The sequence below is a fragment of the Pisolithus orientalis genome, assembly GCF_024613125.1.
Source record: "Pisolithus orientalis strain OTSU chromosome Unknown F5J12scaffold_10, whole genome shotgun sequence".
Lineage (NCBI taxonomy): Eukaryota > Fungi > Basidiomycota > Agaricomycetes > Boletales > Pisolithaceae > Pisolithus > Pisolithus orientalis.
The window spans coordinates 962,820-986,893 of NW_026260791.1; the positions used below are offsets into that span (position 1 = coordinate 962,820).

Here is a 24,074-nt window from a genome sequence, read left to right on the forward strand (position 1 = left end):
GCTGTACAACGTGCGTAGCACTGCTACTAAGACGGCGTCATCTGTTTAGCATCAGCACAACATACAGAAACGTGGCGTGATCCTCACGCACGGTCGTCGTGCAACGCATTCCACTAGTTCCTTTACTCCTCCCAATGGCAATGAGTTTCGAAGCCAAAGTGCCATCCACTAGACAGAGATTTCCATTAAATATCAGCATGGTATCAATGATATGAAAGGCAGGCCTACGTTCTAATAGCGATGTTAGTGCCTGGGCACTATGCAATGCTACGGTTGATGCGGAGATTCCCTCTTGTTCCCTCTGCTTTCGATCAAAGGCAGTATTACAGGCGTTGGTTAGGCGGATGAGCCGTCGAAAATTGCGATCTTCGAGCAGTATCTCCCTAAGCCGGCTATTCTTACATAGCGACTGGCAAAGGACATGCATGCGTGAAGTTGTTGTCCTTTAGTCCTTGTCGTGCAAGAGGCTTTCAACGTCTGCTGCGAGACGTTCAAGACCCTTTAGTTCGGCTGCGGCATTATCGAATTGTAGTGGCCATTCCCAGCCGACTTCGGAGTACGTCATGGCAGCGCAAATCCGTATCCAGTCGTTTTGATGATCTAGTAACGACGCCAATGTTTGCTGGGCGTTCGAAGCGTGTGCAATGGCCTTTCGACCATTATCTACGTTGCTAGCTCGTCATAAAAGCCTGCAGTGGAAGAGGGCGTGAACGTACCAAAGCTAGCCATGAACGACAACCTTTCGAGGGCGTCCAAATTGGCCCTCAGCGGTTGTTGAGCATCAAGAAGACTCTGCACCGACCGGCTGTCGAATATGTCGGTTTCCCATGTGGAAGACAAAGAGGAGAGGTAATTGTGGCATTTGGGGTCATTCCAGAACAGAGCTGGCGGCCATGACTCAAAGTTACGATGGAATCTCGCGTATGGTTTGTAATTAGCCTTGAACAAAGCTGATATATGCACTTTCTGTCCTGGCAGTATTCGACGAGAACCACCCATGTGCGGCCTACATTTGTAATGCTGAGATATTAATCACGCTAGATGGAAGGCTTCCTCACCTGAAAGTAGTCTGGTTGGTGTTATTGTAACACAGGCGTCGGAAGGGCAGCAACTCCAACCCCCACCATAATAAGTTAAGAGGTGGCGTTATGGATTTGTCTAGGTCATCAATTTTCCACATGAGATTTGACGGTTTGAAAAGGAGTCCAGCTGCGCTGGCTTCGCTACGCATCCATAACAATGGGATATCCCCTGATTGTAGTCTCGGATTACGTCTGTTGCCGCCGCCACTGTCAAAATATGGTTAATACGATAATTCGGGGGAAGAGATGAAAGGAGACGTCAACTTACACGTCTGAGTGACTACCTGGGAACCAAACTTCTTTGATAGTGATCGTCGTTCACTGGGTTCGCCCGACCTCCATATACGTACTCTGGTAGGAAACTTGACACGCCTTTCATCCAACGCGAGGGCATGTCGGAAGTGGCAGACGTGATCAGCAAGAGGTAACCGTCAAGGGTAGCGGCTTGCTTCGAAAAGTACCAACGGATGAAACCGTGTCCCTGAGAGCGGATCAGCGCCAGATGAGATGGCTGTTGAGTGGATTTACCAGGCACCGACGAAATGAACCCGGACATCTGCCCTGCAGAATGTCGATTTGAAGCTCTCAGCCAATAGCTGTTGCTCTGAATTGTTGGCTGGCTCTTCGAAACGAGTTTGAAACTCGTTGAAACCAGCGTCTGATTTGGAGTACACGGCGTAAGCACTGGACCCGGATTGAGATCAGGTTAACATGGTATTACAAATCACACATACGAAGATACCAGCTCGCTATTGCCGGGATGTACAAGGCCAACCTTTATGTTCAAGTTAACGTGTGCTTGTATGCTGCTGGAAAGTGCTCACCCTCTCGATCATGCCAGCCAAGGCCCGCACCTGATATGCCCCCCGAGAGAAACCTAGGTAACTGAATTAGACGGCGGGAAAGTCAGGTGATCACACGAATCTCACCAAATAGAAATATCTTGTCTCCATCTTCGTACGTGTTAGACAACCATTCATAGGCCTTTCATGATCCTTTCTTCCAGGTGCCTGTGAACATATCAGCTAACGGTTAACTTTGCAGCGACACGACGCTACCGAGCAACGGCTATGTCCATGACATCTGATATTTGGCGCGTGAGATCATAATGACCGGGTATTTCTGGCGCGACGCCAATCCCCTTGCTGTAATAAGTGAGCTGTTCGTCCGACTTCTCAAGTTGACTGTAAAGTTCGACGATATTTGTGTTCTGAGATGATCATTCAGTTTGGATGACCTCGCTACGAAGGAGAAACCATACCTTGACTCCGAAGCGATTACATGTGCCGTCGATGCACACTACGAGATTCCTAGAGGAAGCACCCAGCTTAGGCGGTAGACACTTGCAAGTAAAGGACGGCTCATGCTGCTCAGCAGACATGACGAGAAGGAAACTGACTACTGAATGCCATACACAAGTTCAAGCCTTCTGATATATCTTGAAGAAGCGCCGATACTGCGTTTCGTATCGCTGCACCTAGTACATCACATGAATCAATGAAATACGTTCCACAATGTGTTGGGTGAATGGCATTGCCAATAGCCGTGCGGATTCAACATGTTGGACTGTATGACAGCCGTCATATCGCGACGTCCCCGGACTGATTGTCGTGGCTGTTTTGCCAGGGGGTTGCCCCAACTACACTCCGCCACCGGGGAAAGGCATATGTCGTGACCGACTCCGGACTGCGATCACGGCCCTACTGAGAACGTTCCTCGATAAAATGAGTACAGCCGACAAACAACGCAGAACCTTTAAGCTACGCACGTATTTTGCATGGTTTCGACGTCGAGGTAGCACGCTGGCCGCGGACTTAGGCTACCCCCAATAGATATCGCAAACAATGGGACGTAGAGTAACCCTCAACATCGAACAAGTGATCCCGACACAACTGGAAGAAGTAGAACGCATCCAGCGATAGCGCTGCGAACCCAGTAGAGGGAGCACAGGAGCCGCGTGGTGATGACAAGACCCTGAGAGAAGGCATTAACATGAGGTAGTGCACGGTATCGCGCCGTCAACATCGCACTACTGCAGTGGGCCTGGCGTGAAAGATATCGAGTGATATATACATGTACTCCGACACTTCGAAGGCTCGTGCACGAAAAGCCTTTTTTTTCGAGGGAACGACAGCACGATAACGAAGATGTCATCTCGGTTGGAGAAACGCGTCTTGCAGGGGAACATTGGCTTTCAATGCGTGGACTTGCACACAGCTTCATTGCTCGCACTGTTACTTCTCCCATGGGCACAGTAGGGCACTGGGTATAGTCAACGCCACTCACGATATTGACCCACACAACATCTCTGTGGATAGCCAGCCGACGAGGTCATGCTGCATGCGTGTGGTGAGTGGAGATTTAGTAACAGGCGCCGGTGGCTAACCCTGCACTGGCATCATTGAAGCATTGCCTGTGTGCGAGGTCACCCAAGCTTGAGTGATAGAGCTTTTAGATCCCCAATACCAAGCCTCGAGTTTCGAATCTACGATTCGACATCTTTTAAAAATTCTTTGGAATACGATGTGATACTTACCGCCTCAGCAGGCATCAGCTACTTGCTGTATGCGGGATCAGGGGTTCTCTCGGGGTGGCTCGAGTCCACTGACATGTGGCCACTCCAACCATCACCGCTAATTTGCTTCAAAATGGGTACCGTATGTCTCACTTGGAACGTTTGGGCGCTACGGGTTCCATCGCAGTACTAATCTCCCACAAGTGGACCACCAATGGTTTGTGCCTTGTCTCCTGCGGGCGAGCTCGGCGGACCGAGAGAGTCGACACTTGACCCTTCTGCGCATCTCACTTTTTCAATCTGGCCTGACTTAACGGAGGATGAGAGTCGTACACTCTCCCAGTCTCCTTGTTTTTCTCGAGAATTCATTGGGAGTACATCAAGTCATACCTCATCGGAGACCTTCAGTCCATAACAATTCACTGCCGTGGTTACCGGCGAAACATGGCTCCTACCTGCGAGCATGAAGGCACCTATGCTGTCCTTACAATTTCTATGTTGGCGCTGGTTAGGACGCGATCGCTTTGCGCTGATGGGAATGTACAGCTGGAAGTGGGAGTTTCGCGTGGCTCGCTCCTTCGGAAGATGCATACTCAGGTCGGATGTTAACTTGGATTGCCTACTGCATACCATCCCTGCGGCCCTGGTTTGGCGGATATCACAACGTTCGCCTACTTTGAAATTGTTCAGTTCCGGGCTCCACGATGCCCCGGGTGCTTTGCACATCTCGTTCACCGACGAATGCCCGGTTGAACTGAATCTTGTTTATAATTGCGTCCCTGATTTCTACGAATATGCAGAACCACGCCCTGATGTTACGCCGCTCGACACTGATCCTCATGTAGTCTCCACATCGGAGAAGTTAAAGGAAAGTCAGGGCTGGAATACAATCTTGGCACAGCGTGTAGGGCACGAGGCTGGAGTGCCAGTTCCATACCTCAGGTGAGATGGAAGATTGGCTGCCTGTTTTACTTCCGCACTCATCTGCATGCTGTTCTACATAGGAGGGAGGATTAGTCATATTGCCCTGACTGCAATCAGCACGACTTGCTGGTATTATACTCTGAACTAAACCGCGAGCCCCGGAGGCATGTACATAGACGTCAGGATTACTTCTTGGCAGTGGTGAGCTGCGGGAGGGCGTTTTAAGTCATTGCATAGCCGGCTTTGCGCAGAGAGGCTGTGGCCACGGCGCAGTTGACACCACTCCGACCATGGAGGCTTCCTTATGCGTACGTACTATCGCTTCAGTCTTGAGTACGGTGTTGACTAGGCTGTGTTTGTCCGGTGCCGTGCATTGCATCACTGGCTCCACCAGATGAACACAATTTCTTATACAAGCACCGTCCGACAAGCAGTTTGAAAGATTGCCGCAACATGCGTCTCGCCTTCAGTACGAACTGACTACCTTAACACCGTCATCCGCGACCAACGTGGCCATCAACTCTATAGCATATCGAGCCCCGGACTCTTCCATTCCAAGACAACCATAACCAAGCATGGTCCCCACAATGATGGTGGTGATGTGATAGCCATCATCACATGGCACACGTTCAGAAACCCGAAGATCTGGCTCAAAGCGACTGGTATGGAGGTGTCAGGGAGTTCTTTGCTGAAAACGAAGTGGTTCTCGTCGTACGTTCCTTTGACAGTGCAGAGCGGGACGGGAATGACAGTTGGGACAGGAGTCGCATCTTTACTGGGCCAGATGGTAAAACGTACAGGTGGAGCCTTCGGAGCACGAATTGTACGGTATGTTACGAGTCTGAGGCTCTTCGTCTCCGGTGATTCTGATTTCTGTCTGCAGCTCAAGGAAGAAGGGTCTGACCTCGAACTCGCCAAGTATCACCGACGAAACCTTGGCATTATGTCGCCGTCGCATGCACCGTATCTGGAAGTGTCGCCTTCTGTATCCCACATGCTGGATTACGTCGTTATTACATTTGTTTATGCAGAGAAGCTGAGTCAGGATAAGAAGAGGGCCGCTGCGAGTGCTAGTTCTAGTGCCCCATCTGGTTGTTGATTGTCAGAGCACGCAGAGAGTACTTGTGACCAATGGCATAATTAATTACATAATTGTATTGGTTAAGTACATAGCCAACAGGCGCAGTCGCCGACTCAAAGTCGACCGCGATATTATCGTCTTGATTGCCGTCGAGCTCGACGGCGCTCTGAATTGTCGAGCCTTGCTTCTTCCTTTCTCTCGTCTCTTCGAATTGAAACTGACCCTAATTCTGTTCTTCATTAGTCTATTGGTGTAAATCTACCCAAATCTTTGTGGGATGTCGCAGTGGGGCCAACCTGGATTCCAGTACCCTATGCAAACGGGTTATCCTGGCGTTCAACAGCAACAACAGCAGCAGCAATTCCAGCCAGGTCAACAACCAAACCAACATGCTCTGTTTCAGCAATCTCCAGCAAATTTTGGTGGCCAGCCCGGCGCTGTCCCATCGATGGGTGCAGGGTTTGGCGGGATTGCATCTCAGCCCACTGGATATCCCGGAGCGCGCCCACCAGCGTTCCTTCAGCCTCAGCAAACCGCATTTCATGGTGGGCCTGGTGGGCTTCTGCAAGCTCAGCCGACGGGGTTCCCAGGTGCGCAGACGGGTTTTGGTCAGCGGCCTCCACCGCCTCCCGTTCCTTCTATTCCCAGTCAATTCCAACAGAACTATCCTCCGCCTCCACCACCTCCTGCGCCCCAACAGCAGCAGTCCTCATTTCTCAATCCCGCGCAGAACAGGTTTGGAGGACCGAGCCTTGGCCCTCAGCCAACAGGACTCGTTCCACAACCCACCGGCTTCGCAGGGCGCGCACCAGCACCTCTTATGCCACAGATGACTGGTTTCGTGGATCCCAGATTGCAAATGATGTCCAGTTCGTTCATGCCTGCCAACTTGTCTGCGCCATATGCTGCAGGCGGTGCGCCGCAACTTCAGCCCGCTCCTCAACAGCAATTCGGCGGTTTGTCGTTGCAACAAAGTTTCCAGCAGCATAACCAGCAGCACGGAAGGGGGACTACGCCAAAAGTACCATGGGCACTGAGTAAGGCGGAGAAGAAGAGTTACGATCAGATCTTCAGAGCATGGGATGCGCAGGGCACTGGCTTCATCAGCGGGCAGACGGCGTTGGAAGTGTTTGGACAGAGTGGTCTCGACAGGAATGATCTGGCGAAAATTTGGTAAGTTATCGATGTCTGTGGGTACGAGTTGATATTCGCAGACACTGATGGAATGGGCGGGTAATAGGTCCCTCGCTGATGCTGATAATCGAGGCAAGCTGAACCTCGCTGAGTTCCATGTAGCAATGGGTATCATTTATCGCAGTAAGTTCCTACGAGTAAATAATCTCTTTGATCCGTAACTTATAAATTTAAACAGGACTCAATGGATCAGAAATCCCGGACGAGCTCCCTCCAGAACTTGTGCCCCCATCTTCTAGAGATCTCGACACATCTGTCAATTTCCTTAAAGATATCTTAAAAAACGATACTCGTGCTAGATCCCCATCTGCTCTCGATACACCAGTTTCTCGACTTAAAGAACGCTCTTTCACCTCATCTTCAACAACGCTGACGCAACAAGGTGGCCGTCAAGATGCTACGGTGTACCGACATGAAGATGTCCCGCCTCCCGGTGGGTTCTACCAGTCATCTGTTCGACACATCGATCGCAACGCTGTCCGGTCGCAATCAGACGAAGCCAACCCAGCTTCGTCGGATATCGCTTCATTAAAGCGCCAGCTTCTTAATACACAAAAGATGCTCGACGACAACCTTTCTTCGGAACGTGAATCGGATCAACTTGATCGGGACCTTGAGGATTTGCGCTACCGTATTAAGCGCCTTCAGGAGGATCTCGAGTATGTATCTCGCGGGACCCGGACAACGACAAAGGACGAGGAAAGAAGGAGGATTGAGAGGGAGCTTATGAGGCTTATGCATGAAGATGTTCCTGAGCTCGAGAGGAAAGTTGAGGAACGTGAGGCAAGGAGAGAGAGGGAAAAGAGGAAGTGGGCGAACGAGAGGGACAAGCGGAATGAGAGGTTTGGACGTTTTCGCAGGGGAGGAAGGCAGTCGGTATAGTCCCTGCCCCTGAGTCCAGGTACGGTACCGAGGACGATCGACCATATTCGAGGAGTGGGTCGAGGCACGAGAGGGACGAAAGGGACTATTATGACCGTGACGGGAAGAAATCGTATAGGTCTGAGGAGAGCGATCGGCAACTCGACCGAGAGAGCACCGTCGACACCAGGTCTGCGAGACGTTCTCCGCCGACTGCGACCCCTGGTGTTCCTTCGGCCTCCAGAGTCAGTTCTCCGCCAAGAGCGGCACCAGCACCGTCCCGGTCGCCTGCACCCCAACTTAAGAATATGACGCCTGAGCAACGAAAGGCATATATTCAAGCGCAGGCCAAACGACGTCTGGAAGAGCGCATGCAGGCACTGGGGGTTTCATCACCAGCACCCACATCGGCAGTTTCCCCAACCCTCGATTCGTCTGTAGAAGATCGCCTTGAAAGGGAGAAACGAGAAGCAGAGGAGAAGGCAAGAGAGGCTGAGCGCCAGGCTGAGGAACGAGAACAGGTACGAAAGCAGAAATTGGAAGCCGAACGAGCCATCAAAGAGGGAAAGGGTTCGACTCCTACGCCAACACCAACGACCACAGCGCCTGCTCCCTCGCCTGGTCCAGTGCCAGTTTCGACACCGACGGCGCCAGTGTCCAGGCCGACTCCTACTCCAACCACGCCTGTAGCGAAAGCTGCTCCACCAGTGCCTAAGCCTCGTGCGCCTGCTCCACCACGACCTAGAAAGGGTACTGTACCCCGGACGCCTGCTGCCGTTGCCGCGCCTGCACTACCGGTTCAAGCATCTGTTCCAGCACCAGCACCAGCACCTCCAGCATCCGCAGAACCTGAAGAAGATCCAGAGGATGTGGCTTTGAGAGCGCGCGAAGCAGCTCTGCGCAAGAAGCGCGAGGAACGTGAAGCTCTCCTGCGCAAACTCGAAGAGGAAGAAAAGATGAACGAGGAGGCATACCAGCAAAGGAGGAATCAGTTCTTAGCTGCCAAAGCTGCTGCTAGTCCTGCTGTCAGCGCTGTGTCTAGTACGCAAAATTCACCCGTCCCCGCGCCACCTGCGCCTCCTGAACCACCCGCGCCGCGCGTGCACACTCCACCGGCAGTTGTTTCCGTCCAGCCGACGCCCGAAGTGGAAGCTGAGGAAGCTGCATTCTCGCCACCGCCACCACCCCCGCCACCCCCTGCACCTCCAGCTTCGACCCCCGCTGCCGCTGCTGACAAACCGAGCAACAATCCTTTCAATCGTTTGAAGAAGGACGCAAACGCACCTACTCCGGAGACCACGCCTTCGCCAGCTAATGTGGGCAATAGTAACCCGTTCTTCCGTTCGCAAACGGCACCTCCACCCTCTGTGCCCACTCCCCCGAAAAGTCCGGGCGTTCCGCCGCCGGTCAAGACCACGTATCATACCGTACCCTCCGGCAGTGACGATGACTGGGATGAAGTGGTCGAGAAAGAGGATGATGATAGTAGTGATGAGGAACTCGCCACACGAGATACGCGTGTGGGACTTGCACAGCAGCTATTTGGGAGCTTGTTGCCTGCGAGGCCTCAATCCGCTGGACCTGCACCACAATCGATCGGGAGTCCAGCATCACCTACGTTCCCTCCACCGGCTGCTCCACCCGCCCCTGCAGCACCCCCTCCTCCCCCAGCGCCTGCTGTACCAGCACCGTCAAAGTCGCCTGCTCCAGTAACCCCTGCTGCAGCTCCTGGCGACCGAAGTGCTCTCCTGAGTGCTATTCAAGGAGGTGCTGTCTTGCGGAAAACAGTGACAAATGATCGAAGCGCCGCTGCCACGGCTGGAAGGATCATCGGGGACAATACACCCCCTGCACATATTAACGCCACTCCTCGACCCCCGTCTCCATCGTCCCCACCAGCACTCCCCGTCACCGAAGTCTCGGAACCACCGCAGGTTGAACCAACTCCGTCGTCAAAGCATCGGCCCAAGGAATCGGTGGACTGGTATAATGGGTTGGCTGCTGATCATGCGGGCCAGGCCACGTTGGACCGTTTACCCGAGACCATAGAAGAAGAAGAATACGCCGGAGATGTACCTGCCATCAGAGTTTCGGAACATGTGCCAGATGGAAGTTCTGATCCCATGGCAGATGTTGATGAATCGACAAGTGAGTGTGTATGCGCTACAGGTCATTTATCGTCCTAAATGTGTCACAGGTCTCAGGGTACGCTCGTTGTATGCTTACGAGGCTCAGAGGTCAGAAGATCTGAGTATGTAGTTTCCCTGAAACCCAAATGGCTGTGCTGATGCCTTGGTTCAAGGCTTTGGTGAAAACATCGTAATCGAGGCACATCCCTCCAAGTCTGGCGGTGACTGGTGGTACGGCACGACCGCCAATGATGGTAGATCGGGTTTCTTCCCACAGACATATGTGCAAGTACTCGAACCAGGTGCGCACCGATTTTACTTTCATGGACTTCTGCAGTTACACGGCTTTTTAGTTCAAGCTACTGCCCTTTACACATACGAAGGCTCGGGTCCCGATGAGCTATCGTTTAATGAGGGTGACGTTCTTAGCATCGTCGACCGGGTAGAATCCGATTGGTGGAGAGCCGAACGGGATGGTGTCGTCTACGCCGTCCCAGCAGCGTACATGGTGGTTGCAGAGGGTTAGTTGCATTTTGTTAGCACAAAATAATCCCTTAAGTTCTTCTTACCTTCTCGTTCGCTGGGATGGATATAGGCTGAAATATTTCTTTTTCTCTCTCTTGATTCTCGCATGTTCCTTGCTTCGTACCTTGTACTCCGTGCCATCGACCTTATCCTGTTCTTTCCGGAATTCCAAAATACCAATTTCAATACCGATCGAAATTCCACGTTCTTGACATGCGGACCGCTCTTGTTGCGGCTATGATTGGTGCGGTTATGCAGTTCAACTCAGCGGCAGATACGGTATTAGCGAAGGGCGTGACTTGCAGCCGGACGGCGACGAGAAGCAACGCGTTGACAGCACCGATCCTGATCGTGAGATGTTGAGCAATGATGGTTATGGCACTCCTTGCAGCTCACCGGTGAAGACGCGCAAATTGGATCGTATGCCAGAGATTACGGGCATTGATGACGATGAAGACGACGACAACGACGATTACTACTCTCTAGATGACGACAGTGTGTCTGACGTCTCTGAGGCTTCCGACGTGGATGCAACACAGACTTTTGTGGACCAGGAGAAGCAAGAGATGGAACGCCGGCGTGTACTGGAAGCTGCCGGAGTTATCGTCAGTAACCTCAAAGACCACAATCGTTCGATGAGCCATCCGCGGCATGCCAATAGGCATGGAGTAGGTGTCGATGGCGCGACGGGACTAGGGGGTTCAGAGGGTGAGAGGGGCTTCTCGATAGGGGCTGCCTTCCAACGGAAACGACATGAATCTCTACCTCCTGCACATGAACCTCTGTCTTGTGCGAGGCATAAGGAGCTTCCTCCGGTCCCCATGATGGAATTCTCAGAGGATCCGGATGCAACCAGTCGCACAGGTATTAACGCCAGGCTCTCACCTATGTGTGAAATACTCAGTACGTCCGTTCAACCCACACACCTCAAGACGACCTCGGACTCGAGTAGTACATCGCGCGTCGACGATGCATTCGAGCGTTACGAAACGTATAAGAAGCTGCATGGCGGACAATCATTAGCCACTAACCGGTTGTCAGCTTCCTCGTTCGACACAGCCTCTTCGCTTCGCATTTTCATCACCTCCTCGTTCACCTGCAGTGTCTCTGTCGCCTTCGCTGCGAGATCGAGAACAAGAACGAGGTGGAGAGAGTCGTACGTCTTATTTGCTGAGTTTTCTTGGACGTCACACGCGTTCTACTACGCCGGACATCGATCGCGAGCGCAAGATTCCAATTATATCTGGCCCCATTCACACCTCGGCATCTAATTCAGTAGAACCACATAACTCCACGACACGCGATAACAGCCCAGCATTTGGGACGTCATGGGCAAGCCTCGTCGACCGGACTGCGCTCGAAGAAATACCAGCTGTGGAAAGGAAACGACAGGAAGCAATATTCGAACTTATCTCGACGGAAGCGGACTATGTGAGAGATCTCCAACTCATCGTGGAGGTAAGTATGTACCAAATAAAGTTCTACCCGATTGATTGACTTTGACATTGGAAGCTCTTCTATTCGCGTCTGGTGGATATCCTTGGAGAGGATTCGACGTCGGTCATATTTTCCAACATCGAAGATATCCTTCTGACGAACACAGTGCGTTCATTTGGATATGATTGACTCTTAGCTCACCCGTCTTCCAGGCATTCCTGTCTACTCTGGAGGAGCGACAGCGTGAATGCCGACTCTACGTAGACCATGTGGGAGACTTGTTAGAGAACCCATATGCCTCACATGCGAGTGTATCTGGTTCGTTGTGTTGTCAGCTGACTGGGCAAGCTCGTTGACCGTTTGATCACAGGACTACTGTGTCAACCAAGCCAATGCTGGGAAAGTGTTGCAATCGCTTAGGGATACCAACCCAGGATTGTCTGTTCAGCTGCAGGTTCAGTCATTTAATTCTTGCTCATCTGCCCTTTCCTGATGGTCAATCCTTCATAGTGCCTCCGGGAGGACCCCTTGGCCAGGAATCTCGACTTGTCCAGTTACCTTCTAGTACCCAGTGCGTCCAATCACCTCCTCGTAGAAACACGACCCATTAACGACTACTTCTTCTCAGTGCAGCGTCTGACCCGATATCCTCTTCTCATCCGACAAATTTTGCAATACACTGACCCACCTGCGCCTTCACTCGATCCATCTTCGGCACCGCGCTTGACGTTGTCTCTTCCCACGGAGCACGCGGAACGCGAGTCGATAGCGAATGCTCTGGGGCGTGCGGAGCAAATATTAGAAGAGGTGAATGAGACAATGAGGGATCGGGAGAGCCGGGCGAGGCTTGGCGAGGTGAGCAGAGAGCTAAGGATAGGCAAGGAGTGAGTATCATGCCTTCTCGTTCTGTTTAATTTCGCTACCGATAACATGAGATTTCGCTGATATCCTTTTTTCCTCTTCCCCCCCTGTACAGTCGTCTGGACCTCACGCTTCCGACTCACCACCTAGGTCCTCGAAAACTCCTCAAAGAGGGTGTACTGACGAAAGCAAAAAGCGGGCGTAAGCTGCGCGTAATACTTTGTAGCGATATCCTCTTACTCCTCAACGAGTCCGGCGGTGGAGGGTTATACCGCGTGGCAAGTCCCCTACTTCATAAATATCCCTTGGTTGTATTGACCTGTCATCACTGCTAGCCCCTCCCCGTTCACGAACTCGAAATCTACACCTGCACGAAACCGCGCACGTTCCGACGATGCCTACATACGCATCCATCGTGCCTACCCTCGGGGTGGAGAGACCCTCGTACTACGTGCTCCAAACGTCCGCGAAGCACGTGCGTGGACAGGAGCAATCGCACAGGCGGCTGCGAAGGCGAGGGAGGGGATCAGGGTGGCTGTCAGTGGTTCGCGGGGCACGGAGGTAGGGCTCGGACCTGCCATTGTTGGTGTGGGGATGGGACATGTTGCAGGCGCGGGGACTCCTCGCGGGAGCGCGGATGTTGGCAATGGAAATATCTGCGTGACCACTGGTAAATGATCTACTCGGACCTGGGATTTTAGGGGATATACGGACTTGCCGTCCATCGAACAGGCTGTTATCTCGTGCCGGCACTTTTAAATTGGACAGACTTGGCCCTATTTTTATTTTTGGGTTTCACCTACTACAAATATTTCGGACTTCTAGGATTTCGGTGCGTTAGTTTGAGTACCTCCATCCATCTCTGTACGCTGCTTTAAGTGGTATCTTTGTCGACGCAACGGCTAGCACCCTGCTTCTTCGGAGAGGATTCCTTCGGCGTGGAGTCATCGAAAAAAAAGAATTCGTCCTCGGCAGATAATGACCCCTTCCGTTTCACACACTCTTTCCGCTAGTGGACTTGTCCTGAGGTATTGCGGAATAGAATAGAAGAGAAGGGGAAGGGAGATTAAATCTTTGTGGAGGCGAGAACATTTCTGAGGCACAAGCAAAGTGTAAATCTGCCGGGCACGTATACCACGGCATGGTGTATCGCATCTATGTGTGACGACTAGTGCTGTCAGTATGGAAGCCTTCTTCGACCAACGCCTGAACAACGCCCCGCTGCCCGCGAATGAGTCGGATAAGCGTCTCTATACCAAGTGGCACGCCCAGGTCAGGTCCTTGTCCAGGAGTGAGTCGTGTGTATGCTAATGAGAGTCTGAACAGACGTCCTATCCGGGAGATGTTCTGGCTTGACTGCTTTACCATATTTCCTGGGAGTAAGAACGTTTGAGTGAGCACTCAGTTCCTGGACATCAACAAGGGGGTATACCTGGAAGCCCGTAGGACGTATGGCAGTGCTGAGACTGGTCGTGTTCGCAGAAGTGCGAATCATACGCTCCTTTTTCGCTGGGGAAGCGTCCTCATTATAGAGTACGGTTCTCAATTTGACATCGGGAATGCATGGTATGTGGAACCCATACGTGAGATTCTCGAGGACGATCGTGGTTGTTGTTCCGTTGGGTGATCCGATGGCGGGCACCTTATCAACAAGGTGGTTTCCGAGCGACAGCAGCCCTAGGAATTTTGGGATCCATGGTGGTAACGGTTTCAATCCCGACGCAACCGCTATCGTGGCGGCGATGTCTGGCGATAAGCCATCGCGAACGAACTCCAGCTCCCTAGAAAAGACTGGCTTGAAGAGTAACGAGCCATCCTCTGTTGTCTGTACTCCTGCGTGTCCGCCGACCTGTGATGAAAGCGGCGCGGTTGGTGGAAGGGTGGACGACCGATGGGGGGTATCACGAGGCGACGATGATCTTGACGTTGGCATCGTCAATGGACGAGATCGAAATCAGAAAACAAGCCAAGAAGGCTGACAAGCCTGAAATCGAAGCTGTCGAATTCGATCCTCGTGGTCACCTTGTGAATAGCTGGACTGACGTCGAACGTCCTCACCACTGGCGTTACTGTAGTGGTAGCGAAACGAAAACCTTGTCTTCGAGGAGTAATATGTGAAATGCACGAGCCAATTCTTAGCTACAATTGAATTTATTGCTGAACCGAACTTGATCAACGCACTGGGGCCTTCGTCCACGAGTTATGATCTGATTCTGCGAGGTACTACAGCACCCACTACATAGCGAAAGCGTTCGTAGACTGGGCATTGATGTTGAGTCTCTTCAACGCGAGCATGAAGGAGTCAATTTTCTTGTTCCCTATAAAAGATAGCGTGACTGCGAATGTATCTGGCTCGTGCGCCAGGCCCCCAGCAGTGCCACCTGGAACGTGTCCACAGCATGTCGGCGCTAAAGCGCTCAGCTGCAATACTTCAGTCAGAAACTACTTGATTTACACCCCTCAACCTCGACTCCAACCTACAAACCTTACACAAACTACGAATTTCTCAATGGCTCGCACGCAGTCGAAGAAACATCGGTTTTTTTTAGCTCCGGAAGACCCAGTTCGACTCCACCTAACATTCCTTCGGTACACATTTTATACCTTGCACGCGATGGTATTTATTGACCTCTGCCCGAACAGTCACAAGGGGCGTCTTGCCCCTCTGCAGACCCGCCTTCGATCGCTGGACCATCGGCAGATACCCCTTGAGAGCTGTTCTCCAGGATGGGCCACCTCTTCCATCGGTCGAGCCAGACTCGATCAGAGCCTCCCGCTATAGAGACAACCGACACCAGAATTGGCAGCCAAGTCAATGGTGCACAACAGGCAATAGTTGAGATGAAGCCCATTCCCCAGGCATTGCAAACAGCTGTTGGTCTTATCGGGCAGGCCGATACTGCGATGACGACGATTCAAAGTATCGAGGCGATTCTCCAGTCTCTCAAAGTGTTCAACTCCTTTGTTACCACTCTATCGAATGTACTGCCTTTGAGCTTCTGTCGCCTGCATGCTCTGATGTAAGCGCACAGGTCCACCCTTATGTCCAGTTTGTACTAGGGATTCTCACCGCTGCTTCTCAAGTACTTCCCCCTTCCCTCTTATGAATCTCTCGCTTATATAGTTCTCATTAGTTGCTCATCAACCAAGCAAACCTGGACAACGAAGTGTTCGGCCTCCTCAATACCGTTAAGGATCTCTACGAATTTCTTATGGAAAAGGATACCATTGAGAATATGGAAAGCATGAAAGAGACGTTACGGAAGATTTCACAGGAGATGAGTGCCGCAGCGCTGTTCGTCGTAAAATATTGCAAAAAGAAGAACATCTGTAGGTCCTATGTTCATGGTCCTCTGATCCGCTTCAGTGTGCTGACGCGATACGTTGTCAGTGGTAAGAATCGGAGACAGCTTTGTTTCCGACCCGCAGACCGTCGCCCGTGGCCACATCAAGAATCTGGGTGACCTGATGCAACAATATCGGGATCGCGCGATACGGGACATCCAGATCAACATGTACCGCGTTCTTGAAGACCTGAGCCTCGAAGGCATGGCTTGCGCCACGGGCGCAGGCCTGAATACGACCAAGAAATGCCTCGACGGTACCAGAACAGACATTTTGAAGGACATCACTGACTGGATTACCACATGTGACATCAATACCCCTCGTATCTCGCGGCTCCACGGGCAGGCCGGAAGAGGAAAGTCTGCCATTGCCCATACAATCGCATCATGGATCGAGGATGTGGGAGCTCCTGGTGCCTGTTTCTGCTTCGCTCGTGACAGGCAGGCTGAGCGACGGGAGGAAAAGATTCTGACTACTATCGCGCGTGATCTGGCAGATCGTGATGCGGCATTTCGACGCGCACTGTCGAATGTGGTGTCAAATAACCACGCACTCAAGACGACATGCGATGTGGTACAGCAGTGGAAACGATTCATCTTGGAGCCACTATCGAAGATTAATGGCGAGATAGTTGGGAATGTGGTCGTGATAATCGATGCGTTGGATGAAAGTGGGCCGGAGAAATCGAGGAAGGATATCCTGAGCCTGCTGAAATCGTCAGAAGCTGCGCATCTGCCAGCGAATTTCCGGATCCTTTTGACGTCCAGACCATTGGCGGACATCGCACGTGTTATGAGGGACGTTCCACATGTGAAGGCAATCTCATTGGACGACATTCGTCAGGAGTTGGTGGAACATGACATCCGGCTATATGTTTCGAGGGAACTGGACGGTCTTCCCACCATTGAAGCAACAGAAATCCAGAATGTCGTCAAAAAATCCAGTGGTCTGTTCGAGTGAGCTCGTCTGGCTTGTGAGTTCATCAGGCCAGGTAGAGTTGGAGAAACTTGGAAAGAACGCTACGAGGATCTGATGGCGCTCGAGTCGGAAGAAGGAAGAACGCTCCTCTGGGAAAGGCCTGGAACGATATCGCTCCGTGATGCGGCAAGTCGTGATGACGCTTGAACCTCTTCCTATGGCGGCCTTGAATTTGATGCGTAAAAAATTCCCAAACAAGCAGGACCACTATGACATTTTTCTCATCCTCGAGTTCATGTCTCCAGTGTTGGGTGGCATTGTGGACCGTGTCTCCGCTGTGCGGCCGCTTCATGCATCTTTCTATGACTTCCTGATGGATCGTTCACGGAGTGGTGTCTATTTCATTGACACATCTGACGGAAAAGACCTGGCCTTTGCCACATTGCAGATTCTCCGTGATGAGCGTCAATTCAACATCTGTGAATTAGAAAGCTCCTATCTTGCCAATGCTGAAGTTCCTGGTCTGTCGAAGAAAGTTGAGGAGAAGATTCCACATGGTCTATCCTACTCCAGTCGATTCTGGGCCCTGCATCTGTGGAAGATGGCATTTGACTTGGAACTTGCAGGGTTGGTGAAGGCTGTTGTTGGAAGTGAAAAGATTCTGTTCTGGCTGGAGGTATTAAGTCTTCTGGGGATGGCTGGAAAGGGTGTGGATGCTCTTGGTACTGTTGCAACATGGCTATGGGTGAGTACTTGTTGTATGGTGTTTGATGACATCTGACACAACAATGAAGGGACAAGATGGCTTCAAGGATGTATTGGCATTGGTAGAAGATGGAATCAAGTTGATTCGGAATTTTGGCAGTGTGATAGTGCATAGCACTCCACACCTGTATGCTTCTGCATTGCCATTTATTCCTTCCAATGCATTGCTATCAATGATGCTCTTGCCAGAATTCTCAAGGCTGGCTAGAGTTGCTATAGGGGGTTTGAAAGGGTGGCCAGTTGAACAGCAGCTACTACAAGGCCATGCATATGAAGTCATCTCAGTTGCATTCTCCCCTGATGGGAAGAGGATTGTCTCAGGCTCTTGGGACAACACTGTGAGGGTCTGGGATGTTGAGGGAGGTGTGCAGATTGGCAGCCCTCTTGAGGGCCATACAGATGGAGTCTTTTCAGTTGCATTCTCCCCTGATGTGAAGAGAATTGCCTCAGGCTCTTGGGACAATACTGTGAGGGTCTGGGAGAATGCAATGTTCACAATGGTTGCATCCCACCCCTCTGGCATACTTCATCCATTCCCTCCTGCAGATGGTATGTACCTCCACCTTCTATTTGTTCTTATTTCATTTAACAAGAAGTACAGGTGTCATGGGATATCCCATTTGCTTTTCATTTGACCCTTCACATGCTCTGCTTAATAGTAATCTACTTGTTGATGGGTTCATGCAACAGAATGCTGTGCTGGGTGCATCAGTCAAGCTGCATGATGATGGCTGGATCAAAGGCCCAAAGGAACAACTACTACTTTGGATCCCCCCAACACTTAGTAGACCATTTCACTCAATGGGGACCAAAGCAGTCATTCCCAGAGGCTGTTCCATAGAGTTGGATTTAAGTCAGATGGTTCATGGCAAAGAATGGTGCAAATGTTTCCATTCCACCCAGTGAATGATGGTTCAAAATGTATTTAGATGTTGGGTATATCTGCTGTCATACTGTCATAAATTAGTTCATACCCATACTTTTGTCCAATAATCATTTTACCCTGCTAATTGCACACATGTCCTCTGATGTCATAGATGCAGTAGCGGCTCTACATCACTCACCGTCTTCTTCCCTATTCCCCTCACCTGTGGCTTCCTGATTCCCATCAATATTCCGCTTCGTGCTACGCCGCATAGGTGAATATACGGTTTTCACGTGCTCTCGTTCGAGGTGCCGCGTTGGTATTGAATTCGAGTTCACATTTGTGCTATTACGCGACTTAGAAGTGGTTGATTCCGAGTCCGAGTCGGCGATGGAGATCATGATGTCAGCCACTTCAAGTTCCTCCTGTTCGTCATCCTCGATGTCGTCGGACGAGACCTGGGGAAGCTGTTGCGGTGGGAAAGACGACGAAGGCATACCGGAATGGGGTTGAGTGGGTATATGCGTAGGTGCCGGTATGGGAGAGATAACTGTCTCGTGTAGTGCTGTCATAGCCAGGTTGGTAGCTTCTGGAGTTAGAGCATTGATTCTATGTACGGGCAGAATCTCATCGACAGGTCTCGCAGTAGGAAGGCTGGTAACTTCGGGAGTTGGGGAGTTCTTTTTGGGTGTCGACAGGGGTTTGTCGGAAGTGACGGGAAAGGTAGCTTTGGGGAAGCTGTAGGCGAAAAGGGGATCGGCACACAGTGTGAAAAAAGGAGCACGAATAAAATGTGGCACACCTGGGGAGTTGTGCAATACTTCCATCACCGCTGCTAAGCATATCCTGGCTCTCATAATCCTTGGTATGGTGTCTGCACTGTCGCGTATGCGTGCAATCTGGATCTGAGCCTGGCGTGTAGAATGTGGTTTGGTTGATTGGATCTGGGTATCGAGGTCTAATTTTCTTGTGTACTCGGTCAGTATCGACGGCTGCAATGGCAGGCCTCCTGCTCTTAGTAGCACGTACAGGTCGTAGATATTCTGCAAGAGCATTTTCTCTGCGTTGCGGTCAGGTTCAGGTTCTGAAGATTGGCGCGTCATCTTACGAACAGCGCATGCGTTGCTTCTAGTGTGGAGGCTTTCGCTTTGGATGGGGGTCGTAGGAGGGACGACAGGTTGTTGATCATGGCCTCGAAGTTGCAACGGGTGCTGGACTACTGTAGGGTACTTGGTTAGTGTACAATTGCGTCGTAAAAGATCCCACCCTGCATGAACGTGGACCGGTGGACTGTCCGCGGATGCAACGCTTGCAACGAGTCTCTCAGGAGCAGGTCAATCTCCACGTCGTCCTCGAAGTTATCGGAAGGCTTCACGTTGTTCGATCTCTGGCGTGAGATTCCATTCCAACTCACACCTCGGCGTCTTGTCCCTGGAAAACCACACACCTCGACAACACACGAGAGGCGTTTGGCGTTTGGAATGCCATCATGGGGCTCGTCTGGTCAACGGGGCTGCGTTCCAAGGGATACCAGCAGTAGAAAGGAAACGACAGGAAGCGATATTCAAACTCATCTCAACGGAGATGGACTATGTGAAAGATCTGCAAAGGTAAGTCTAGATTCTACCTCAATCGTCGACTTTGACGTTGACATTGAGGGCTCTTCTACTCGAGTCTGATGGATATGCTCGGCGAAGATTCGACTTCGGTCATATTTCCAAATATCGCAGATATCCTTACGAACACGGTGCGTTCTTTGGACATGACTGACTCCCAACTCACCCCACCTCTTCCAGGCATTCCTGTTTATTCTGGAGGAGCGGCAGCGTGAACTCGGACTCTATGTAGACCGAGTAGGAAACCTGTTAGAAACACACTTGCCTCGATGCGAGTGTATCTGTTTCGTGCCAGATGACAAGGCGAGCGCGTTGACTGACATCAAGCCAATGCTGGGAAAGTGTTGCAATCGCTCAGGGATACCAACCAAGAGTTGGCCGCTCAACTACGGGTACGGTCATTTGTTTCTTGCTACTCTGCCTGTCCCTAACCGCTAGTCGTTCCTAGTGCCTCTGGGAGAACCCTCGGCCAGGAATCTCTACTTATCTAGTTACCTTCTGGCACCAAGTACGTTCATTTATCTTCCCGTGGACAAACGATTTGCTGACGATGACTGATTCATAGTGCAGTGCCTAACTCGGTATCATCTGCTCATCCGACAAGTTCTGCAATATTCTGACCCACCTGCACCAACGCCCGACCTGTCTTCGGCACTGCAATTGACGTCGTCTCTTCCCACAGCACATGCGGAACGGGTGTCAATAGGGCACAAGCTGGCGTGCGCGGTGCATATATTGGAAGAGGTGAATGAGACGATACGAGATCAGGAGAGTCGGGCGGGGTTTGGTGAGGTGAGCAACCAGCTAAGGATAGGCAAGGAGCAATAAGTATCGTGTTTTCTCGTTCCTTTTAGTTCCATCACAGACGACATGAGATATCCTGACATCTCCCCTGTGTTTTCCCCTGTTCAGTCGTCTTGAGCTTCCACTTCCGATTCACTATCTCGCTCCCTGAAAACTCCTCAAAGAAGAAGGCACACCGACGACAGCAAAGTGAGAGCGTATGCTACGGGTACTATGGAGTGATTTTTTTCTTACTCCTCAACGAGAGCGGTGGTGGAGGGTTATACAGCGTGGCAAGTCCACCATTTCATTACCACCCCGTTTGCCTGACATGGCCCCTAGCCTCTCCCCATTCACGAACTCGAAATCCATCCATCACGCAACCACAGGCTCTAACGATGCACACATCCGCGTTCGCCGTGCCTATCCACGGTGCAGGGATATCCTGGTACTACGTGCTTCGAACGTCAGCGATGCACGTGCATGGACAGAAGCAATCGCACAGGCGGTTGCGAAGGCAAGGGAGGGTATCGTGGTGGTTGTCGGTGATTCGAGGTGAGTTCGAACCTGCCATTGTTGGTGTGGGTGATGGGACGCGTTCCGGGTGCGTGGACACGTCGAGTACGTGCGGATGTTAGCAATGGGAGCATCAGGCTGACCGCTGGTAGTTGAACTGCTCAGACTGGATAATATTGGCGTTTCAGGGGACATACAGACTTGCCATGGATCAGACTATTATCTCATGTCGGTGCTTTTTGGACAGACTTGTCTCCGTATTTGTTTTTTTGTTCCACTTACTAGCTCATAATAGGCTAGACGATCGTGCCAGGACTGGCCACTAAGGACAGTTCCATACTGACTTGTTGTATATTTCGAGCTTCTGGTGATTCGGTGTAATAGTCTGAGTATGCACAACCATCTCCATACGATGGCTAAGACTCTTTAGAAAGTATCCTTCCACGAGGTATAAGGTACGGCTCAACGCCGCATCCACTGGATGCAGTTGTACCATGGCAACGGCGTTTTGCACTTATGCGTGACAGCAAGCTTTCTTTACATATACACTTCACCATCCAATGCCTGAACAGCACCCTGCCGCTCGCAAATGAGTTGGATGAGCGTGGCCATACCAAGCAGAATGCCCGAGTCAGGTCCCTATCCAGGCGCGAGTCGTGTATGTGCAAAGTCTATCAAGAAGAGTGCGAACAGGTGAGAGTCATCCTCCTCAGCCTCGTCTTCGTCATCGTTTTCTTCAAAGCACTCGACGACAGGACTCGTTGTGACAACGCCGTCCAGAGGGCCGTGTTCGTCTAGTTCGACAGTGATCTTATCCTCATGTTCATCCTCTTCGTACAAGGGCACGTCCTTCTTCCGACTCAAGCCAAATTCGTCGGAAGCGGCAAGCCCGTCGTTCAATACAGAGACGCCTTCTGGTGTCCACGCAGCCGTACCTGCACGTACCCAGTTACCTTTATGTATGATAAGGACGCTCCCGCCTATGATGCGTACTTCTGCTTCGGCAAGTGCCACCCAGAGATGTTCGAGTGCCTCGAGCAGGCGCGTGAGCAGAACAAACCGGGAATGTGGAGGTAGGCTTCATTGGATATTATTGGGCGTGGTCATGACATCGCATGGAATCCATATGCGAAATTGTCGAGGACGATCGTGGTCGTTGTTCCGTTGGCTGGTGCCAGCATCAGTTCCGATAAGCGGTGTACGAGGTGGTTTCCAGGCGACGGCACCCCTAGGAATTTCAGGATCCAAAGCAGTAACGATTTCAATCATGACGCAGCCATGGTTGCGACGTCAATGGCTGGCGATACGCCATCACGAACGAGCTAATAAAATGCCCAGTTCCCTAGGGAGGGAGGGCTGGTTTGAGAAGAAACCAGCCATCCTCGGCTGACCGTACGCCTGTCTGTCCACCGACCCGTGAGGAAAGGAGCGCCGGAGGTAGAAGGGTATGGGGTCAATAGGAAGCGATACATGGCAAGAATGATCTTGTCGCCGATCGTACCGCGTCTGCTGACATCGTCAGTGGAAGAGAACGCAATCAGATGGCAAGACCCGACAAGAAGCCCAAATAACACTCATCACCAAAATCGTAGAACAACTGCAGTTGATTTTTGCGGTCCGAGAATTTACAGCAGCAAACCCTGTTCATACCACAACAACAGTACTGCTATCCTTAGTTGGGTTTATTCATTACGGCGTAGCGTGGACTGAGTGGATGCCGAGCACAGATGTGGTGAATGCCCGGCGCATGGACAGTTCATGCGACTGTTAAAAGTCGCATTTCTTGTTATGCCGAGGTTGATACAAAGGAGCAGAAAGTACCTCGGCTAAGCTCAGAGGATGATTGAGACGGTTTCACGATGCGTGAAGATGTAGAGTGGGAAGGTAAGGCGCCGTTCACCCTCCAAAGTCGAAGTCGACAACTTCGACTTCGACTTCGGCAATGTAGTCACGTGATGATTATATAAGCTGTGCACGCCCGCGCGAATGCGAAGTCCAAGTTTCGGGCTTCGTTTTAGTCATGTGATGATTATATAAGACAACAACACAACTTGTGGTTTGATAGATAACATTGTGATAACAGATCAAACAACTCTGCTATGGATCTTGAAGCACAGCAGCTCCAGCACCATTGTTGTCACTGTCTTACTGCACTTGTAGTAGCAGTGATGATCCAGGTGCTATGCCTCTATGACCTCCTTTTTCATTCTGACTCAGAACCAATCCCCTACCATACCTCAATCCTGACTGGTGAGGGGTGGATGCTAGAGCTCCTGAATGGTCATCTAGACAGGATACAGACTTGCCTTGGTGTCAGCCATGGGGTTTTTGATCACCTGATGCAGGTGCTCACCCATCATGGTTTTGTGCCTTCTCACAATGGAATTTCTGTGGAGGAACAACTTGGGATATTCCTCTACACCTGTGTTACTGGGTTGTCATCATGGCATGTTGCTGAGAGGTTCCAACACTCACCAGGGACCATCACTAGGTAGGGAGTTCATTGGACTGTCTGATATTTTTCTCAATTTTTTAGATATTTCAAAGCAATGTTGGCTTTCTTTTCTGGGGGACAATTCTATGCATCCCAAGTGCAATTCCCCACCAACAACACTCCCATATCAACTATGATTACTAGTGACCCATGCTTCTGATTT

General features: G+C 51.2%; 11 protein-coding genes across 11 annotated transcripts; 7 read left to right on the top strand and 4 right to left on the bottom strand.

Annotated features, from left to right (window-relative positions):
* Window positions 1–445: 445 nt before the first annotated feature.
* Window positions 446–2,463, bottom strand: F5J12DRAFT_891730 (uncharacterized protein; the record flags this gene model as incomplete). The annotated part of the gene is made up of 9 exons (XM_051747517.1): window positions 446–663; window positions 717–1,006; window positions 1,059–1,289; window positions 1,433–1,563; window positions 1,622–1,766; window positions 1,817–1,857; window positions 1,907–1,967; window positions 2,141–2,292; window positions 2,344–2,463. The coding sequence occupies 9 exons, from the start codon at window positions 2,461–2,463 to the stop codon at window positions 446–448; spliced, it is 1,389 nt and encodes a 462-aa protein (XP_051601212.1).
* Window positions 2,464–3,693: 1,230 nt separating this feature from the next.
* Window positions 3,694–4,970, top strand: F5J12DRAFT_44470 (uncharacterized protein). Its single transcript, XM_051739448.1, has 4 exons — window positions 3,694–3,739; window positions 3,802–4,539; window positions 4,615–4,829; window positions 4,916–4,970. Exons 2-3 carry the CDS (start codon window positions 4,061–4,063, stop codon window positions 4,667–4,669), a joined length of 534 nt encoding a protein of 177 aa, XP_051601213.1. The 5' UTR covers window positions 3,694–3,739; window positions 3,802–4,060; the 3' UTR covers window positions 4,670–4,829; window positions 4,916–4,970.
* Window positions 4,971–5,286: 316 nt separating this feature from the next.
* F5J12DRAFT_703278 (uncharacterized protein) lies at window positions 5,287–5,584 on the top strand (the record flags this gene model as incomplete). Its single annotated transcript, XM_051740531.1, has 2 exons — window positions 5,287–5,349; window positions 5,411–5,584. Coding segments are annotated over 2 exons (237 nt in total), but the record flags the coding sequence as incomplete, so codon positions are not given.
* A 138-nt stretch (window positions 5,585–5,722) lies between these two features.
* F5J12DRAFT_44491 (uncharacterized protein) lies at window positions 5,723–7,822 on the top strand. Its single transcript, XM_051739452.1, has 3 exons — window positions 5,723–6,775; window positions 6,843–6,919; window positions 6,975–7,822. Exons 1-3 carry the CDS (start codon window positions 5,880–5,882, stop codon window positions 7,676–7,678), a joined length of 1,677 nt encoding a protein of 558 aa, XP_051601215.1. The 5' UTR covers window positions 5,723–5,879; the 3' UTR covers window positions 7,679–7,822.
* Window positions 7,677–10,551, top strand: F5J12DRAFT_44507 (uncharacterized protein). Its single transcript, XM_051739456.1, has 4 exons — window positions 7,677–9,805; window positions 9,855–9,908; window positions 9,960–10,088; window positions 10,140–10,551. Exons 1-4 carry the CDS (start codon window positions 7,966–7,968, stop codon window positions 10,310–10,312), a joined length of 2,196 nt encoding a protein of 731 aa, XP_051601216.1. The 5' UTR covers window positions 7,677–7,965; the 3' UTR covers window positions 10,313–10,551.
* Window position 10,552: 1 nt separating this feature from the next.
* F5J12DRAFT_44508 (uncharacterized protein) lies at window positions 10,553–11,762 on the top strand. Its single transcript, XM_051739457.1, has one exon. The coding sequence runs from the start codon at window positions 10,668–10,670 to the stop codon at window positions 11,580–11,582; it is 915 nt and encodes a 304-aa protein (XP_051601217.1). The 5' UTR covers window positions 10,553–10,667; the 3' UTR covers window positions 11,583–11,762.
* Window positions 11,763–12,092: 330 nt separating this feature from the next.
* Window positions 12,093–13,524, top strand: F5J12DRAFT_44573 (uncharacterized protein). The gene is made up of 5 exons (XM_051739460.1): window positions 12,093–12,202; window positions 12,259–12,319; window positions 12,377–12,632; window positions 12,725–12,887; window positions 12,945–13,524. Coding segments are annotated over exons 2-5 (759 nt in total). The 5' UTR covers window positions 12,093–12,202; window positions 12,259–12,318; the 3' UTR covers window positions 13,284–13,524.
* Window positions 13,525–13,728: 204 nt separating this feature from the next.
* Window positions 13,729–14,693, bottom strand: F5J12DRAFT_44518 (uncharacterized protein). Its single transcript, XM_051739458.1, has 2 exons — window positions 14,042–14,693; window positions 13,729–13,982 (listed from the first exon to the last, which is right to left on the bottom strand). The coding sequence occupies exons 1-2, from the start codon at window positions 14,540–14,542 to the stop codon at window positions 13,971–13,973; spliced, it is 513 nt and encodes a 170-aa protein (XP_051601219.1). The 5' UTR covers window positions 14,543–14,693; the 3' UTR covers window positions 13,729–13,970.
* A 3,760-nt stretch (window positions 14,694–18,453) lies between these two features.
* On the bottom strand, window positions 18,454–19,725 carry F5J12DRAFT_44626 (uncharacterized protein). Its single transcript, XM_051739464.1, has one exon. The coding sequence runs from the start codon at window positions 19,603–19,605 to the stop codon at window positions 18,694–18,696; it is 912 nt and encodes a 303-aa protein (XP_051601220.1). The 5' UTR covers window positions 19,606–19,725; the 3' UTR covers window positions 18,454–18,693.
* A 361-nt stretch (window positions 19,726–20,086) lies between these two features.
* Window positions 20,087–20,946, top strand: F5J12DRAFT_891735 (uncharacterized protein; the record flags this gene model as incomplete). The annotated part of the gene is made up of 6 exons (XM_051747518.1): window positions 20,087–20,112; window positions 20,177–20,249; window positions 20,299–20,395; window positions 20,446–20,510; window positions 20,567–20,626; window positions 20,689–20,946. 6 exons carry the CDS (start codon window positions 20,087–20,089, stop codon window positions 20,944–20,946), a joined length of 579 nt encoding a protein of 192 aa, XP_051601221.1.
* An 883-nt stretch (window positions 20,947–21,829) lies between these two features.
* On the bottom strand, window positions 21,830–22,686 carry F5J12DRAFT_935054 (uncharacterized protein; the record flags this gene model as incomplete). The annotated part of the gene is made up of 2 exons (XM_051749602.1): window positions 21,830–22,449; window positions 22,528–22,686. 2 exons carry the CDS (start codon window positions 22,684–22,686, stop codon window positions 22,057–22,059), a joined length of 552 nt encoding a protein of 183 aa, XP_051601222.1. The 3' UTR covers window positions 21,830–22,056.
* Between the last annotated feature and the right edge of the window lie 1,388 nt (window positions 22,687–24,074).